At 35.0% G+C, this 20,412-nt stretch overlaps 1 protein-coding gene across 9 annotated transcripts in view; it reads right to left on the reverse strand.

Moving 5' to 3' along the window:
- The window catches only part of CDK8 (cyclin dependent kinase 8), a 243,254-nt gene that overhangs the window by 168,730 nt on the left and 54,112 nt on the right, over positions 1–20,412 (reverse strand). For all 9 annotated transcript variants that reach the window (XM_060191713.1, XM_060191714.1, XM_016190607.2 and 6 more), the window contains 2 exons: positions 9,478–9,535; positions 7,160–7,291 (listed from right to left, as the gene is read on the reverse strand). In XM_060191713.1, coding sequence (XP_060047696.1) covers positions 7,160–7,291; positions 9,478–9,535 — 190 coding nt within the window. The remainder of the gene's footprint in view (positions 1–7,159; positions 7,292–9,477; positions 9,536–20,412) is intronic.

Below are 20,412 nucleotides of genomic sequence, written 5' to 3' on the forward strand. Positions count from 1 at the left end.
TGGACTTCAAATGTTTCAAAATAACACCATATCTATGTAAAGGTGCATATGAAGTCCGGGAACAGCAAACAAAACTAAACAAAAAGTAATTGAACAGAAAACCAAAACAGCCTTTGAAATTGGAATATAGCCACAAGAAATCACCCCACTTTTATAGGGAATTTTTTTTTCTACCTTTTTTATGTACTTGCTGACTTGTAAAGTCTACTAAATATCTGGCCATTTTAGCACTAGTTAGAAGCTCAATCCCAACAAGAAGACATTACCTGAACTCAAACATTCTTAAAAAAAAAACAAAAACAAATAAAAAGCACTTTTATCTTAATTTTTTTTTTTTTTGCTTGTTTTTGTCTTGTTCAAGTGCTCCTTTATGTTATACCAGAGTCAAATTCTGCTAGGATTTCACAAGAACAGGAAATGGGAACAAAATGCCACCTTAGATTGGGTACACAAGGTATAAATTCCTAAAATTTACTTGTAAAAGTAAGTTAAATGCTTTTCTCTGTGCTCAACAATCTCCTTCACCTAACTTACATTTATATTAAAATATAAGGTATGGAACTATTAGCAGAAAATTTTATATGACAATTTCCATTACTATTCTTAATAAATGCCTAACCTGATATTAATTAACAAATGCCCAACAAATGCCTAACCTGATGTTAATTCTCTCCATTAAATACAATTAAATACAATACATAGCAGTACGCAACAGTTTTTAACTGATCTAATTAATTTCTATGACAAATATAAATAACAAATAGGGGACACATGAAACATGACTGGCAAAAGTGATTATTCAGGTATACAGTGTTTCTAACTGCCACTTCACTAGAAAGTGTAGGGAAATGTTAATTTAAGAAGTTACCAAGATTCCTACACTCCAAAACTCAAAATAAAGCAAGTAATTTAACCTAAAATTATCACATTTACATTTCAGAGTAGAAAGTTAATCAACCATTTAAAGAATACACATGGTAATTACAGATTAGTGAGTTTTTAAAAATAACACTGTGTTGATATGTCAGTTTTGTTCCACAATAGAGAATCCAATCTACCTAATATCACCATGTGGGAAAGTCTTTCAAGAAACTTAAGGCAAGGGTTAAGCACACATGGCGCAAAGCGCAAGGACTGGTGTAAGGATCCTGGTTCGAGCCCCTAGCTCCCCACCTGCACGGGAGTCACTTCACAGGTGGTAAAGCAAGTCTGCAAGTGTCTATCTTTTTCTCCCCCTCTCTGTCTTCCCCTCACTCTCCATTTCTCTCTGTCCTATCTAACAACAAATGACATCAACATCAACAACAACAATAATAACCACAACAAGGCTACAACAACAAGGGCAACAAAAGGGGAAAAAAATGGCCTCCAAGAGCAGTGGATTCATGGTGCAGGCACTGAGCCCCAGCAATAACCCTGGAGGCAAAGAAAAAAAAAAAGAAAGAAAAGAAATTTAAGTCAAACTATTTTGATTTTAGCATGATAGGAAAATGAATTATTTTGTGATAATTCTTTTCACATGGCTACTCTGTATGAAGCTGACCTTTTGATTATCTTAGTTACAGGGAAAACCAACAAATTTATTAAGATCATAAAAAAAGATTGATGGGTCTGTTTAAAACTCTATTCACAGCATCTTAGACACATTGCAATAACTCGTTCTGATTACCTGAGAATATCTAAAGAAAATAAAATCTATAAAGAAAGGTAAGAGGAAAGTAAATAGTATCCTATCTTTAAAACAGCACTGCTTTTAAAATGCGCATCAGGAATGACTGGGAGGTAGCACAGTGGTGAGACTTTTAGGTCCCAGGTTCAATTCCCAGCACCATCATGAGCCAGACATGAGCAGTGTCCTGATGAAAATAAACAGATGAATGAATGAATGAATGAATGAATGAATGAATGAATGAGGCTAAAATGCACATCTGAGGGGCCAGGTGGTGGGGCACCTGGTTGAGCGTACATGTTATAATGTTCAAGGACCAAGGTTCAAGCCCCTGGTCCCCACCTGCAGGGGGAAGTGAAGCAGGACTGCAGGTGTCTCTCTTTCTCTCTCCCTCTCTATTTCCCTGTACCCTCCCGATTTCTTACTGTCTCTACCTAATAATGATAATTAAAAAATTTAAGAAAAATAAAATGCACATCTGGAAAAGGGAGAAAACAGTCTAACTTAGTTAGCCTCCCCCCTTCAGACCTCTCTTTATAACCCTTGTACCACATTTCCTCTTTATCAATTTCATTGTGCTTTCCTTCTGTTTTCTTTTTGTATTATCTTTATTTATTGCACAGAGACAGCCAGAAGTCGAGAGAAAAGGGGGTGATAGAGAGGGAGAGAGACAGAGAGAAACCTGCAGCACTGCTTCACCACCTGTAAAGCTTTCCTCGAACCCGGGTCCTAGTGTGCCAGGTGTGCCACCACCTAGCCCCCATTATGCTTGCTTTCTTCAGGTCTAGACATCAGTCCAGAATTTGAGTTAGCTCTGCTCAAATTATTATATCAAATTCTGAAGCTTTCGAAATAAGTATTTCCTGTTTTGTCTATTTTTGTTGTGTCTCAAATTCATGGAGAAATGCTTTCCAGCTACCTGGTCTAACTACTTCCAGAAAGACTTTTCAAACTAAAAACCTCTTTACAATAAAAGTCCCACGCACTTCTCAAAATCTAATGAGCTAAGTCAGGTAGAACAATTAGCTTGCTATATAGACTCACATAAGTGGAGGGATGTTGAATAATTTAATTTTATTTGACATTAATAGTGGCTTCTACCATAATAAAAGTAAATTCTCATTCTATTTTATTATATAGCTCATATTTAACAGAATGCTACAAAAAGAGTAAATGTTCTGTTATTTGAATACAAACATCTAAACATAAAAGTATATACTGATAAAGACCACGTTAGTGACAATTAATGAGAAATATCTGTCTTTAACCTCCACAGAGTTAACCAAGCAAATAAAAACCCTAAACACTCAAAACTCAATTAAACTTTATTCTAGGGGTATACTATGTGTTAACCTATTATTTCCTCTTTGGGGCTTATGATTCAGCTTATAGTTCTGTATAACTGAGTTAAGTACATCTAATGGTAGACGCTGTTTGTTTAATACTTTAATAAGTCTCACCTAGGAAAAGTGAGGAACAGAATTGTGTGGGATAAATTAAAATAGAAAATGGTTTTCATTTTTAGTCACTTCTTACATTATTACATTTAATAGGCCTAGGCATACCCCCCGCCAAGAAAAAAAAGCAATTCTTTAGACACCTATATTATAACATTTTCAAGTCATGTTTCAACAAAAGAAAGGTATTCTCCAAGGTTGCTCAGGTATACACAGGACAGGTGGAGGTGGGTATAGTCATTACAGTGTGGGGCTCTGGCACTTAGTTTCAATTATTTGTACCCAATTCCTGTATTCTTCCTACATTTTAAAGTAGTTTTCATCTAAATTCACAGAACTTTAAGAGCTCAAGGGATCTAAAAATGATTTAGGTTAAATTCTCACTTTGAGAAATGAAAAATAAAAGACTACATATCTTGCCTAAACATACATGCAGAGTGACAGAGCTAAGGGGAGAACTTGGATGCTAGTCTTTGTTACTTTTGTTACTACTGCTATTATTCTATTCAAACACTATGAAACTATCTGATGAATATACTCAGACTGTTTTCTCAACTAGATACAGACTTCCTAAGGGTGAACTACATAACTTTCATCTATTTTGGTTTCTCAAGTTTTTTTTAAATATTTATTTTTTTATTTCCTTTTGTTGCCCTTGTTTTATTGTTATTGTTGTTATTGATGTCATCATTGTTAGAGAGGACAGAGAGAAATGGAGAGAGACGGGGAAGACAGAGAGGGGGAAAGAAAGATTGACACCTGCAGACCTGCTTCACTGCTTGTGAAGCAACTCCCCTGCAGGTGGGGAGCTGGGGGCTGGAACCAGGTTCCTTATGCCAGTCCTTGAGCTTTGCGCCATGTGTATTTAACTCACTGTGCTACCACCCGACTCCCGGTTTCTCAAGTTTTAAAAACTTTACCCAACGTATTTTGATGTTGATGAGCAGATAAAAGTATAGGGAAAGGTGTTCTCCTTTCCTTAAGTCATTTGAACAAGGGAAATCTACCTAACTTGGTAGTTCAGTTTTGTTATAAATAGCTCTGCATCAACATTGCTGGACTCTAATGAATATACAGAGTATACAAAAATCTTAGTGTTGACCATAAAAATAAGAATTCTTAACAAATAAATAAGTAAATGAAATGAAATGAGCTAGATTCATGAGTAGTGAAGCAATACTAGCACTGTTTCTCCCACCCCTCCAAATCTGTCTATATTCAAAAGAACAAAAAGTAGCTAGCAAATCACTTCTTTATCCTTCATATATAGTCTCAATATATCTAACCAAAAATAATACTATCTTTAAATGTTCATGTTACAAATGGCTAAAGTAGTTTACATGGCTTTTAAAATAATTTAGAGTACACTTATAAAAGAGATATAGCCAAATGTGTTTTTAGGTTGAAAAAAGTACTGGGAAAATAGGGCCAATTTTCAATGATTTTTATTTTCCTTCTGATTTTAGGAATCTAATTTAGAATAATTTTACATTTTTAAAAAGTCAGAGAACGTGCATATCTTACCAAACCTAATCTACCTTTATTTTTCTATAAAATGAAAATGTGATCTCAAAACAGGTATGGAGATTAGTAAGTATAAAGTAAAAAAAAAAAAAACTGAGAAGAAGATATGCTGTATTCAAGAAGAATGTGGGGAAATAAGTATAGGTATTCTCCTTTTCTAGAAAGTACATTAACATGACAACCAAGTAATGAAAATATACATTCTGAGAAACAATATAGGAGAAAATCGTCAGGACAGGGTTAGTCATTTATTTGGCAAAGAGTACTGAATACTTATTTTGTTTTATGTCATTACCAGGGCTTCACCACTGCAGGATGGATGACTTTTCCAGATAAGAGAGTCAAAAGACAGTGAAAGCAATAACAGCCCTGACGTGTCCTCCAGTGTGATGGGGGCCAGGCTGGAAACTGAATAGTGCACCTGGGAGTGCTGAGTTCTTACAATGTACCACATAGGTACTGGCCTACAGTGGTGAGCAGGTAGGCATCATCTATTTTAGTGGATTGTAGATACTGTTCAATACAGTCTCACGGGAAAGACAGGGTGGTAACTTTAGACTGGGGCAAATGAAATTCTCTTTGAATGGGCTGTATTTTGACTACGACATGAATAAAAGTAAGAAAAAAAAAAAGATTGGCTCTGTGAAGATCTCATATAGGCAGAGATATAGAAAAACATTTCTGAAAGATGGAAGAGACCACCGCACTTCAGTGTGGTGGAGGCAGAGCTCAAACCTGGGTTAAGCACATAGCAAAGCAGTATACTATCCACGTGAGCTATTTCACCAGCTCAACTCTGGAAAGATTTTACACTTGGAAACACCAACTAGAAAGGCTGCCCTTTCAATAGTGGATCCTCTCCATTCCACTGTAAGGACTCCCAGGTATAGAAAGGCTGAAGTTGTAGGATTCTTCCCTTAAAGAATGTGAATTACTTCAGAGTAAATCTTGTATACAATGGCATTTAGGATTTCCCCAGACAATGGCAGTTAACTGGATCACTTCAAAGTCTACCCATCTAAGGTACATAAGGTTCCTTGGTAGCTTTTTCAACCTATATTTGGTAAATTTCTCTTTCTACAAAACATTGCAAATTGTTATTAAAAAGGTAATCAGAGAATAAGAATGGATACTTAGAAGTGAAAAAGGCACAGGAAGAAAAAAACAAGAGAAAACAAGATTAATCCAAGAAGTTCAATATCTCATTACCTTCAGTTTTAAGAAGAAAGAGAAAACAGGAAGAATCAGTCAGATGGACTGGTATGAAATATTCCTGATATGGACTATGAGAAATGAAATTAAGATTGGGTGTATCTATGAAATGGACTATTACACTGTTAAATGTAAAGATGAGAAATCACATTGGTTTTCAGAAAGGGAAAGAAATATTCCACGTAACTCATCAGTGAGAATAAGATTGTCATGAGACTATTCATTAGCCAATACTAATCTCAGATGACAATGAAGGAGTTTTATTAAGGTCTTAGGGAAAATTATTTTGTACCTAGAATTTTAAACCCTGCTAAATTGACAAGCATTACCCAGAATTAGAATATCTATATCTAAAGATATTCTTCTAAAAATCAGTTGAGGTATGTGCTGTAGCAAAATAACAGATGAAATTTTCAGAAAGAAAAAGATCCAGCCCAGGAATTAAAAAAAGGAAAAGCTAGGACAAAACCAATCCAAAACTAAAACAAAGCATAAAAGACTTCAGGAGTTATTCAATAAAGAAAAAACAGGTTTAGTATTATCCCAGGGGAACAAAGTATAAGTTGAATAAGGAACAAAGATATATACTAGAGAAAAGAAAAAGACAAAGTACATTTAAAAAAAAAGACTTTCTGATGCAAAATCTCAAATAAAATAAGCAAAAAAAAAAAAAAAAAAGATTTCAGTGATGAAAAAGTTGTGGAAAAAGGACTGTAATAGTTGAACACTGAATTAATTATAATTGATAATCTGAACAACTGTGGGTGGGGAATTATAGTTTGCAAACAGAAAATAAACTCTTAAATAACTGATAATATTAATAATATAACTTGTAAGCTGAAAGGCTAATGTTGGCAAGCATAAGAACACTAATTCTCTAATTATTCAATAAAGGGTCATTAAAAGATGAAAAGGGAATTAAAATTTTCTAACTCCTACTTTTTTTTCATAAAATAAGGGATTCTGAGAAACTAATGTTTACTTTGGTGAAAGATACATTTGCCTGAGGTTCAATACAATAATATTAATATATATATTCCTTTTTAAACAAAATTAACTTTAAAATACTTTTATTTAGAATGCACAAAATAATCCAATCACATCTACACTAACTTAAAAATATCTATCAGAAAAAAAATGTTTAGAATGATCTATTCCAAAGTTAAGATGCTATTTCTAGGTAGTATAATTTAGGTGAGATTTTGCTTTAACTTTTATAATTTTTCACATTAATTCTTCTTTTTATAATAGCAAAGTCACTTAAAAATGTTGTGGAATTTTAGTTAGTTCTACTCACCAATAGCTTTGGTATAATGTCTTGCTCCAAGAAGTAATTCTGGGGCCCGGTACCAGAATGTTACAACCACTGGATCCAAATCTGCTAAAGGCTTCAAAGGTGAATTAAACAATCGGGCAAAGCCCATATCAGCTGTAAAAGAAAAAAACATTAAGTTAATATATTTTTTGTTCAGATTAAACTGACAACGTGCCATTTTTACTTAGTAAGATATAAAATATGTGCTGCATTCATGGAAGAATATAAAAATACAAACATCTCATCCCTTTCAGAAGTCTAAAACAAGTACAGGGTCTTCAAACTTTGCAAATTTGTGTCAATAGTTCTTCACCTAGACTACAGACATACTCTAAGGACACCCTATTCCTCCAGGCAGATTTCTTTCTATATCATACCACCACTGGGGGTAGGGTTGTTAAGCTGCATTTCTGTTTTTTATTGATTTCAAGGAACAGGAAAATGAATCAGTTTAAGAGAGGCATTCCCCATTTATTTGGGCTAAATTTAGCTAAATTCTTTAATCATTTTTTAATGTGTACAGGAATTTAAAGATAATGTAATTCAATCACCTTTTTCAAATGAGAAAAGTGATTAAATGAAGTGGTGTGATACATACCACAAATTCATATCTCAGAAAAGGATTTGTGGTCAGATACAGTTAATAGCATTAAAGACAGTTTAATATCCAGTATCGTATTTGGGCAAGAATGGATATCCTGTTAAACTTCAAAGTATTAAAGGCAAAACTGAATGTTTTTCATCTCTCTGTTTCTTCTAGTATTAAGTATAAGTAATCATAGAACGGTCTGGTCAAACACATTTTCAACAATCACTATCATACCACCTATTCAAAAATTTCAAGATTCACTCACCATTTGTTTAATTTTGCTTCCCTAATACACATCTTAATAATATAGGCCTTAAGCTAATCTACTTAATTATAAAGGTTAAAAAAACAGAAATGTGGCAAATAATTAAAATCAGAAGTCTAATTACTAAATACTAGCTTACAAAATAATTAGCATTTCTTTTCAAATGCTTTAAGCTGTTAAGCTTCTCCCAAACTGCCAACATAATATACATTAGATAGAAGCATCTACTGTAGCCTAGAATATTTTAATATATTACATAAATTTCCCTTTATCTTACAGTGAAGAATACATCTGCAGATACTGTATGGCTAGCTGTTTTTACATTTTGCATGCTTCAAACTTATGTAAGAATTTGATGTCACCAAATTAGATTGGACGGAATTCTTTAACAGCACATGTACTTAACAAGTATTTTTTCATGAGTACAAACAGAGACTGGTCTGAAAGACAAAGATTAGGAATGCTCTGAGTACATCAAATATTCCCATTAATGAAAAATCTGCAAAGTTCCTACCATCAGAGTATCAGTGGAATGCGGGATTTGGGAAGGAGAGGAAGGGAAAGCTAAGAATACTTTAGGTTTTACTTTGTTGGTGAAGTGATACGAATCATCTGATCATTCTAATTCATACTAAATCTTGCAATCAGAAATTACTATTCATTATTTTATATACTCCCACAATCCTGTTGCTTTTAAATTAATATGATTTGTTATATTTCTTCTATCCACACACAGAACAAACTAAACATGAGAAACACAACTTGGAAATGACAATGAAAAAAAAACAAATAAATAAAGGCAGTTCTATCTTTATAGATTATAAGACCAAAATTGGATAAAATTTGCTTGTATATGTAAGAAAACAGAGCTACAGGAAAATATGTATGGTAGAGAATATTTAATTCTCCCTTTGGGCAAAGGCCCTTACTAAGACTGGCTTGATAAAACTTAAGGTTAAGTACCTATCTGATCTCAGATATAATTTCCCTAGCTCATCATTCCTATTCTTCGTAACATCATTGTTATATATGTCCATATATATCAGTATGTATATGTTCAGATCTACCCTCATTCAGGTGAACAGGTCTGATGGTATAATTATGACTGACATTATGTTGTATACCTTGACAAAAGATAAGGCTGACTTCTAACATGGATAGATGTCACTAACTTCTCTGTGCCCTTTTTAATGCAAATGGATTTCCAAAAAGCAAGCATGGCTTATTTTACAGTTAAAACACTTCAATCTGTAATGACTGTCTGAAACCTTTGAAGAGTGGAAGAAACATTTTGTACTTCTAATGCATATTCCTTAGAAATGCCTTCAGTCATACGAAACTACATGAAAATATATAAGCATATTATTAAAACAAAAGAAGTGATACAGCTGCCTGAAAAAGTTTTAAAAGAGTGCTACACTGAGACTTATCAAAGATATAACATACCAATTTTTACTCTTCCTCGCTCAGGACCTTCACCCATAACTAAAATATTAGCAGGTTTCTGTGGAAACAAAATAGTGTTTTTTTTCAGTAGACAGTACTGGTTTCTTTTAATAGACAATATGCCAATATAACACAAATCCACCTTTGAAAAAAAACTCATTTATTCAAAAAATAAACACAGGAAAAACAAAGAAACTTTATGTGTACATATGCAAAGCAATATGCAAATTTCATGAAGGGTCAACTATGGCAATGTTTTTCACCATACAGAGTTAAGACTTCCTGGTCATTTTATCAGTCTGTTTTCACTATTGTGGAGCAACTAACATTATAATGTGGTTACTTTTAACTTTTTCCAATTATGTAAAATATCCTGCAACTTGAAGGAAAAGAGAATTTTTAATGATAATTTATCACTAAGCAAACTTATGGGAATTAATCACTATATCCTTCTATGAGGAAACCACAAGGCATGCATCTGTGTTTAAACAAATATAAAGATCAATAAGTAAAGTCTTCTTCAAATGAGTTAGCAGCATAAAAGGAACTTTTTTATGATCTACACAGTTCTAATTTTTAAAATAAAAAACCAAAATTTTAATGAGGTTTTACATAAGTAAATGCAAATGTTCATATTTAAATTCTCTACAAGACAGGACTGTCATTTAAAATTTGTTAAGATTCCTGTCTCTATACTAACAATGGTTAACTCCCTGAAAAGAGGAACAGGGATACAAAAAAAGCAATTTCCCAAACCACATCCATTCAATATATTTGATGGTTTTATAAATTCTACCAGTCTGCAAAACAAAAATTAGACTAGATTAGAATGACTTTCAAATAGCAATCAAAGCAACCTTAAATCAAATTGAAGATTCTAATGAAGGCTGCTTAACAGTGGTAATCAGTTTAACAGGTATTCTAATATTTAGTGATGATTTCTATGCTATTACTGACAAAATATAACATATTCTACCAACTATTGACAATCAAAATCGTTTTTTAACCTCAGCAAAAAGAAAAAATAATGGTGAAACAGGAGTATATACATTTCAGATTCCTGTTTATTTTTCAGGTCAGGAACCTAGAAAGAGATTTAAGTGATTTGATGGTAGGCATATTCAACAAAAATGGATGGTAGCAGAACCTACTCTACCTCTTGAGCAGTCTAGTGCCCCTTTCCTAATAAATCAATCAGGAAGTAATTTGATTGACCAAGTTTTAAAAGTAATATATATTGTTATAACAATAAGAATGTTTTGTTCAAGGAAAAGTTTTCAGAATATCTATCATCACATATAAATTTTGTCCCTCTCTAAAAGACAAAATTGATCATTTCACCTTCTAGCTGAAAACCTTTCACAGTGACATGAAAAACTGAGATTATGTGAAAACTACAGAACACACACTCATTATGACTATAAGTTTCTTTTCTTCTTTTTTTTTTTAAGTGTCATGAGTAGGGACCAGAAGAACAAAATGGAAACAGAGGTATTGATAAACCTTTTTGAAAATCTCTTTTGCTATGCATTATTACTTAAATAATATTTCATTATAAATTGTTATGTGACATGTGAACAGGACGCAAAATCCATATGATGGGATTCAAAGAACTTGGAATCTAATTCCAGCAACTCTCCAGTCCTCACTTCGACTAATACACACTGCTGTGTTCTGTGACTGTATCTTTTACAACTCCTAATGCTGCGACACATTCCCGCCCCACAGTCTCTTTTTTGTGTTTCCTGGCAAAACCTGGTAGTACAAAGGAAAAATTAGCCTCAACAGCACATGTGCTTTCTAAAAAAACTATTCAAACTATAAAGTCACATGTAATTAAGACACCTTTTCTGAACCTATCATGCTTCCACTAAATTACATTCCTTTCTCCAAAGGCACAAATTTTTTTTTTCTTTTTCAAATACACACACACACACACACACACACACACACACACACACACACACACTCACACTCTCATACCCTTCCTCTAGCAAAAGCACACATATGGGCATCTTTCCTTTCTACTCATGAAAAAAGTAATAATAATAAAAAAATCAGAGAAGACAAAGCATGGAGATACATTATTCTGAAGGTGCTGCAGGATTTTCTTTTTATCCTAGGAATGATGACAACCTATGTTATACATTTAAGATAAGAAAAATTGGGGTAGAAAATAGTTTGGTAGTGCACTGCTTTGCCATGTGCATGGTTCACACTGGAGCTTGATCCAAACCACAGTACTTATTTTGGGTTGTAGCTGTGGTGTCTGTCACTCTCCCTTTTTCTCTGTCTCTATCTGAAAAAAAAAGCTTATAAACTAACTTTTAAAATGCTGACTATGGGCTTATGCATTTGAATGTCTACTTTTTCTTGTCTTTTTATTTTGAGCTGAAAGTTATCTGTTAAAAATAATAATACTGTTTTGGTACTATATTTTATGCACCTTTTTAGGGAAATGTAAAAAAATATTTTACATAAGAGTTAATAATAATATGGAGAAAACGGTTCCCCAATTGCTACGTCCTTTCTTTCACTACAGTCTATAATAATTTAGCAAAATTGGCTTTTATTATCAAAAGAAGAATCCTGAATCAGGTCTTTTGAATGTTATTTGTATAATGTCTAGATAGTGTTTTTTCAAAAATTATTTTCAGATGGTACATAACTATTGATTCTAAATAGTATAGCATGGGTCTTAGCAGGAGGTCACAACAATGTCCATTTACATAAACAATATTTTGAACACTATGAGTAAATACTTCCTTATTCTTTTAGATTAGAGGTTTATCCTTCCTTCAGGCCTGTTATTACATTTAACATCTTTTATCATGAAAAAAATAAAAGTCCAAAAATGAACAGCATAGAGAAATTGTACACACTCATTGTACAGTTCTAATGAATATCATTTCCCCAATTATTTCAAAATACAATCTCTTTATATATGTGTGTGTGATGTGACTATATATCATTGTGACTTGATAGATTAAAGAAATTTCCACCTAAAAAAAAAAATCTACTGTTCACACTTTGTTTTTAAAGAAATTCCCAGATGTGAGAAGATCCTAGAATGGGAGTAGTGTTGCTAGTAGGCTAAGGGGGGAAGCTTGCTACTAGGCAAATTAGAGAATGTTCTCTTTTGTTCCTCATTTTATTTAAGACTTAGTAGGCTGATCACATTCTAAATTTGGGTTTAAGCAGAGTTTTTTTTTTTCATTTATTTATTTTCCCTTTTTTTGCCCTTGTTGTCTTTTTACTGTTGTTGTAGTTATTATTGTTGTTACTGATGTCATAGTTAGATAGGACAGAGAAATGGAGAGAGGAGGGGAAGACAGAGAGGGGGAGAGAGATACACACCTGCAGACCTGCTTCACCGCCTGTGGAGCAACTCCCCTGCAGGTGGAGAGCTGGGGGCTCGAACTGGGATCCTTATGCTGGTCCTTCTGCTTTGCACCATGTGTGCTTAACCCACTGTGCTACCACCCGACTCCCAGAGTTTTCTTAAAAAAAAAAAAATATATATATATATATATTTAATTATGAGAAAGATAGGAGGGGAGAAAGAACCAGACATCTCTCTGGTCCATGTGCTGCTGGGGACTTAACTCAGGACCTCACACTTGAGAGTCCAGTGCTTTATCTCCTGCACCACCTCCTGGAACACTAAGCAGAGCTTTCTTGACAACATCTAGCTTAGTCTGGAACTTGGGATCAGTGCCTCACTTAATAAGAAGTACTTTGGGGGAGTTGGGCTGTAGCACAGCGGGTTAAGCGCAGGTGGCGCAAAGCACAAGGACTGGCATAAGGATCCCGGTTCGAGCCCCGGCTCCCCACCTGCAGGGGAGTCGCTTCACAGGCGGTGAAGCAGGTCTGGAGGTGTCTATCTTTCTCTCCCTCTCTCTGTCTTCCCCTCCTCTCTCCATTTCTCTCTGTCCTATCCAACAATGACAACAACAATAATAACTACAACAATAAAACCACAAGGGCAACAAAGGGAATAAATAAATAAATAAAATAAATATAAAAAAATTAAAAAAAAAAAAAGAAGTACTTTGGGGGCTGCCTGGTTAAGCACACGTATTACTATGCACAAGGACCCAGGTTCAAGCCTCTGATCCCTCACCTAGAAGTGGTGAAAACAGTACTGCAGGCATCCACAGGTATCTCTCTGTCTCTCCCTCTCAATTTCTCTCTGTCCTATCAAACAAAAAGGAAGTATTTTGCTGGGTAGCTGTCTATAGCAAGATTTTAAGTAGATATAAGGCTAAAAGAAAAACCACTATTGCCTGTACTTACAATAAAAGTTCAGTTTGTGTGTTCTTTATTCCATCAGGAAAAAAAAGTCTGCAATTAAAAAAAAAAGCATGCCACTATGTTACAATCTCACTCTTGTCCCCCCCCCACACACACACCCCATGCTGTATTCCCTAATGGCACGTTGGTATTTCTTGAAGCTATGTTTATATTTTAGAGATAACTATGCATGTAGAGGCTTTCTGTTTTACAGAAATTGCCATACCAGGAATAAACACCTTGATGATTTTAGCATACAGCATAGCTGGCAAAAACTGATTCATTTAAGAGGCTGCTGACAGCAAAGAAAGGGTGGCAGGGAGCTCTCTCTTGAAAAAGTTAAGTATCCAATTAATCAGGAAACTCATTATCACCAAAGGAATCTAACCTAGTCAGGAAGTAAAGAATAGTAACGTATCTCTCATGTTAACTCAAAGAGTTATCCTGGGGTAAAAACAGATTCTTCGCATGTTCACTAATGAGTCAGTAAGAAAAACTGATTCTTTATGATTTAAGAAAAATAGAAGCCACACGGGAGTCGGCAGTAGCTCAGCAGGTTAAGCGCATGTGGCACAAAGCGCAAGGACCAGAATGAGGATCCAGATTCAAGCCCCCAGGGTCCCCACCTGCAGGGGAGTCACTTCACAGGTGGTGAGACAGACCTGCAGGTGTCTATCATTCTCTCCTCCGCCTTCCCCTCCTCTCTCCATTTCTCTCTTTCCTATCCAACAATGATGACATCAGTAACACAACAATAATAACTACAACAATAAAACAACAAGGGCAACAAAAGGGAATAAATATTTTAAAAAATAGAAGCCACTATAAAAATAAATATTAAAAAGCCACAGTTTTCTTCAAAATTTGCTCAGAATTAAATTTTCACAATTTATAATTCACACTGTAAATAATGCAAGCTGATGGCAAATTTTCTAGTGACTTTGTTTGGTTACTGATCATTTTGTAATGTAACACATAATAAAAAGAATGACTAATACATGTATATGCATGAGAAATTAAAATGCAGGCAATAATATCCTGTAAACTTGAAATAAATAAATAAATAAATGCAGGCAATACATATCCTGTAAACTTGAAATAACTTAAATTAACTGCTTTAGTGAAATCTTTTATTTTTTTATTACCTTTATTTTGTTTGATAGAAACAGCCAGAAATCAAGAGAGAACAAGGTGATAGAGAAAGAGAGAGGCAGAGAGACACCTGGAACACTACTTCACCACTTGCAAAGCTTTCCCCCTGCAGGTGGGGACCAGGGACTTGAACCCAGGTCCTTGTGCACTGCAATGCGTGTGCTCAGCCAGGTGCGCCACCATCTTCTAAGGAACTAAGCAACAGATGAAATTTGGAAATTCAGTGCATGAGTTCTAGAAACTATGTAAATTTTCCCTTCACAGTTTGGGAGGCAATATAGTAGCTAAAACGCTGAACTCTCACGTATGAGGTCTCAAGTTTAATCCTTGGCAGCACATGTATCAGAGTGATGTTTGGTTTTCTCATCACCCCCAACTCTTTAACTAAAAATAAAATCTTTTAAAAAAGTTCTTCAGAGTTACAAATTTATAATTTTTTAACCTCTACTACTTATTTTACACTAAGGTTGCTGATTAATACCTCTACTGTATAAATCATTTACTGAATACTAAGGAATACTAATGGGTAATAAGGAATAGGGGTAAACAGAGAAAAAAGTTTCTACACCTGTTCTCAAAAGAGGATGGTCTATTAAATGGGCAGGGTAAATCCTGGTCAAAAAAAAAAAAAAAAAAAAAAGATGGATAATGTACCAAACTAGGAATTCATCAGGAAATAAGTATCTTGTATCTTCAGTCTACACTTATGTATAGCAGAGGGTATCACATATTAGCAGTATCAAATATAGGCATATTACTAGTTTTATACTTACCTAAGACATGTTGGCTGTATCAAATATAGGCATAATGACTAAGTTTTACATTTACCTAAGAAATTCTCTTTTAAGGAGAATATGAATTTGGTTCCTTGTCTTATTTAGTGAAAGTCAAGGTATTTTATGAGAAAAGCATTACCCTCAGGGAAATAGTCACACGAATATTAGATTACATTTCCTTTCACTAAGTCACGCACACTTTCCTCCAGCCTACCAACTCATTTTCAGTGTTCACCTATCTAGTAAATAATAGAAAGCTTGCATAGCTTTTTCCCCTGAGAATTCATCTTGAGTTATCTTTTATTTAGACAAAAACAAAGAGACAAGGGTCTACTGTCATTTGTATACAATTCCTGTTACCTTGAAAAATAAAAATGTTAATAGGAAAAAAATAATGCAAAGCTAAACTAAAATGGTCTTTTCACTAACTGTACCATCATCAAAATAGTTTAACAAACATGGCTATTTTAGCTTAAAATTGATGTCATAAATCACAAAATTCTTAAACTACTCACTTTAGGCAACTGAGGCACAATTAAAACGCTAGTTAAGTGCTAAGAGATGTACCTGAAATATTATCTCCTGTTTTGGTAACAAAGATCACTTATAGGTACAGAGATAACATTCATTTCATTAACCAAATGGTATGTGGGTGGACAGAAAAGGAGCTGCATGACAACAGAAATAAAAGTATTGAATTTCTAGGCACAGATATATCTCGTTTGTTTCTAATAAACAATGTGTGTGCAAAGCTACATTCCTGATGGCACATCTAACCTGCATGTCACTCATTAATAAATAAGTCATCTCCTTCAGCTGTTACTAAACTTGTTTATTCAAACTACCTACCAAATTTAAAGAAAAAAAAAATATATATACACAAGCATGTCTGTATATGTTCATGTAGATGGAAATGTACTTCTTCAAATCTAACTGATTTAACTACATTTCTGTAATGTTTCATTAATGTAGTGTAAGCAGAGTCTGTAAAAAGGTCAAATAATAGAAAGTCCATCTTTATTTTCACACTTTTTCTTTTTTTAATGTTTATTTTCTTTATTCCCTTCTGATGCCCTTGTTATTTTATTGTTGTAGTTATTGATGTCATTATTGGATAGGACAGAGAGAAATGGAGAGAGGAGGCGAAGAGAAGAGAGGGGGAAAGACAGATACCTGCAGCTCTGCTTCACCGCCCAACTCCCAGCAAGTCCATCTTAACTGAGAATATTAGGGGGCAGAGAAAGGATATCAAAAACCTTTAGTTTTCAAACTGTTCCATGTTTCAAACTGAACCAAACTTACAAAAAAAAAAAAGGACACATTTACATTCAACGGGGGAATCACTGTAATCTCCAATATTATTCCAAGTAATATCAAGTTAAATATGATTGTATAACAGGTCTGTGTTTTTACAAATATCATCTTCCAGGCAAATCTCAATGTTTATGTATTACTTTTACTAACTATTTTGTACTTCCTCTCTTAACAGTTGTGTCTCTTCTCAACTCCCACTATTGGCACCAATTCAAGTGATGCTTCCATTTCTGATGTTTCTATAAAAAAATAGCCTTTTCCCCACAACAAATCTAAAGAAAAACCTTAACACATAAACCAGGTAACTAACTTACTTGGGATAAAAATCTCAAATGTTGAATATTATCAATAGTTTTTTACTGTTTCAAAATTATAATTTTATTCTGCTTTTCATGTTTCAACAGTAATGTGCTTAAAGGATATAAATTGGGAAAAGAAAGCATAATGAATCCAATAATGACTGAAAATGTAACACCTTTACTCTCAGTAACTGCTACAGACATTTCAAAATAAAACTTATCTTACTTCTTCCTTACAAAATTTAAAAAATTATATTGGACCAAAAATAAAAACAAAAAATTGTGTTACACGAGATATACTACTGCTTATACCTTCTTTCTTCCCTTTTGTTGCCCTTGTTGTTTTACTGTTATTATTATTGATGTCGTCGTTGTTGGATAGGACAGAGAGAAATGGAGAGGGAAGGGGTAGACAGAGAGGGAGAAAGACACCTGCAGACCAGCTTCATCACCTGTGAAGCAACTCCCCTGCAGGTGGGAGCAGGGCCTCTAACTGGGACCCATTGCGCCACGTGCGCTTAACCCACTGCTCTACTGCCCGAATCTCCTGCTTACACCTTCTTTCTACACTATAATTATGAATATTAGATCTGATTCTTTAAGTTATATGGATTTACTGAAGCTTATAGCATATCTTACTAAATATTTAGTACACGGAAAACTGTCATGATAGACATCTCTGTATATATTTTAAGTCTAACCATCAAATAGATTATACACATTATAATATAGGCCTTGATACATGCTACTTTTCTATTGAAGGTCCAATTATCAATTAAATAAATTTAACATCCTTTTGTAAAAAAAAAAAAAACTAAAAAATGGGGACCAGGTGGTTCTAAATTTCTATATCAAATAAAATAAACGGTGGGGGAGGTAAACTGGGAAAAAATGGCCACCGGAAACAAAGGATCCATAGCCCTGATAACTCTGGCGACCAAAAAAAAAAAAACAAAAACACGGGAGTCAGGGTGGAGTTAAGCGCACGTGGCTAGAAGGGCAAGACAGGCTAAGGATCCCGGTTCGAGCCCCCGGGCTCCCCACCTGCATCGGAGTTGCTTCACAGGTGGTGAAGCAGGTCTGCGGGTGTCTATCTTTCTCTCCCCCTCTGTCTTCCCCTCTTCTCTCCATTTCTCTCTATCCTACCCAACAACGACAGCAATAACAAGAGCAACAAAAGGGAAAAAAAATTAAATTAAAAAAAAAAACAGGGGGAGTCGGGCTGTAGCGCAGCGGGTTAAGCGCAGGTGGCGCAAAGCACAAGGACCGGCATAAGGATCCCGGTTCGAACCCCGGCTCCCCACCTGCAAGGGGAGTCGCTTCACAGGCGGTGAAGCAGGTCTGCAGGTGTCTTTCTCTCCTCCTCTCTGTCTTCCCCTTCTCTCTCCATTTCTCTCTGTCCTATCCAAAACGACAACAACAATAATAACTACAACAATAAAACAACAAGGGCAACAAAAGGGAATAAATAAATAAAATAAATATTAAAAAAAAAAACCAGGGAGCCTGGCGGTGGAACACTGGGTTAAGCACACATAGTATGAAGCATAAGGACCGGCGCAAGGATCCCAGTTCCAGCCCCTAGCTTCCACTGGCAGGGGAGTCGCCTCACAAGCAGTGAAGCAGGTCTGCGGCTCTTTTTCTTTCTTTCTCTCTCTCTCTCCCCACTACTCTCAATTTCTCTCTGTCCTATCCAAAAAATTGAGGAGGAAAAAAATGGCCACAGGAGCTGTGGATTCATAGTGTAGGCACCAAGCTCCATCAATAACACTGGCATCAAAAAAAAAGTATGATAAAACTTACCTGCAAAAAAAAAAAAAAAAAGGATGTACAAGTTGTATTACCACAACTATTCTAATAGCAAATATTCATTAATTAATCTAATTTTCATTTATTCTGTTATAATTTTATTCTTTGTAGCTTGTAGCTTCCTCACTGTTTTGGTTTTTGTGTCACCAGAGTTATCACTATGCCTTTGTGTCTATACAAGGCTGCTCCTGGCGGTGCTCCTGGTGGCCTTGAACCTGAGTTCTAGAACACAGTAAAGTGTTTTTGACCAGGTGTTGAAGACTCCAGTTATTGTTTTTGTTTACAAGGTTCAACAACTGAGTTTTTACCATTCTTCTTATGTATTACTTTCCTCTTATTAATTTTACATTCAGAATAAATATTTTACTAGTTTTTATATCTTAGTGTATTTATCATATCTTTACTGATTTACCTGCAAATTTAACTTCAGCTATAGGTGAAACAAATAACCTAATTTTAAAATAGTTAATATACTCTGCTTTTTTATTTTTTCTCCCCTGCCTCCAGGGTTATCACTAGGGTTTGGTGCTGACACTAAGAATCCACTGGTCTTGGAGGGAATTTTTCCCATCTTGTTGCCTTTGATGTTATTGTTATCATTGCTGCTGTTGTTGTTGTTGTTGTTGGATAGAACAAAGAGAAATTGAGAGAGGAGGGGAAGACAGGAGGAAAGATACCTGCAAGCCCTGCTTCACAACTTTTGAAGAGATCCCCCCAAAAGTGGGAAGCCAGGGGCTCGAACCAAGATCCTGGCCCTTGAGCTTTGTGCCATGTGTGCTCAGCCCCCTGCTTTTTTTTTTTTTTCTTTTTAAATATAGTTCTAGCACTTTTTCCCATCAATATTTCTGCCTGGGGCTTGATATCCACAGTTCTAACTTTTCTGGTGGTCACAGGGTTGGGGCTGGGGATAGAAGTGAGACATCAATAGAGAAACACAGAGGAGAGACAGCTGCAGCATTGCTCCACTGCTTGTGAAAAGTCCCTTGCTGTAGGTGGGGGCTTGAACCAGGGTCCTCAAACATGATAACAGGAATATTCTACTGTAAAACACCACCTGGCCTCTTCATTTACTTACTTTTTTGCTGTTAATTTTTTATTATTTTTATTTACTTATTGTATAGACAGTAAGAAACAGAGGTAAGGGATAATATAGAAGGAGACAGACAGACACCTGCAACACTGCTTCACCACTCATAAGGCTTTCCCCCCTGCAGGTGGGGACCAAGGGTTTGACCTGGGTCCTTGTGCACTGTAACATGTGACTCAGGTGCACCACCACCTGAGCCCTCATT

Source organism: Erinaceus europaeus, chromosome 5 (genome assembly GCF_950295315.1).
Source record: "Erinaceus europaeus chromosome 5, mEriEur2.1, whole genome shotgun sequence".
In the NCBI taxonomy this organism is placed as follows: Eukaryota; Metazoa; Chordata; class Mammalia; order Eulipotyphla; family Erinaceidae; genus Erinaceus; species Erinaceus europaeus.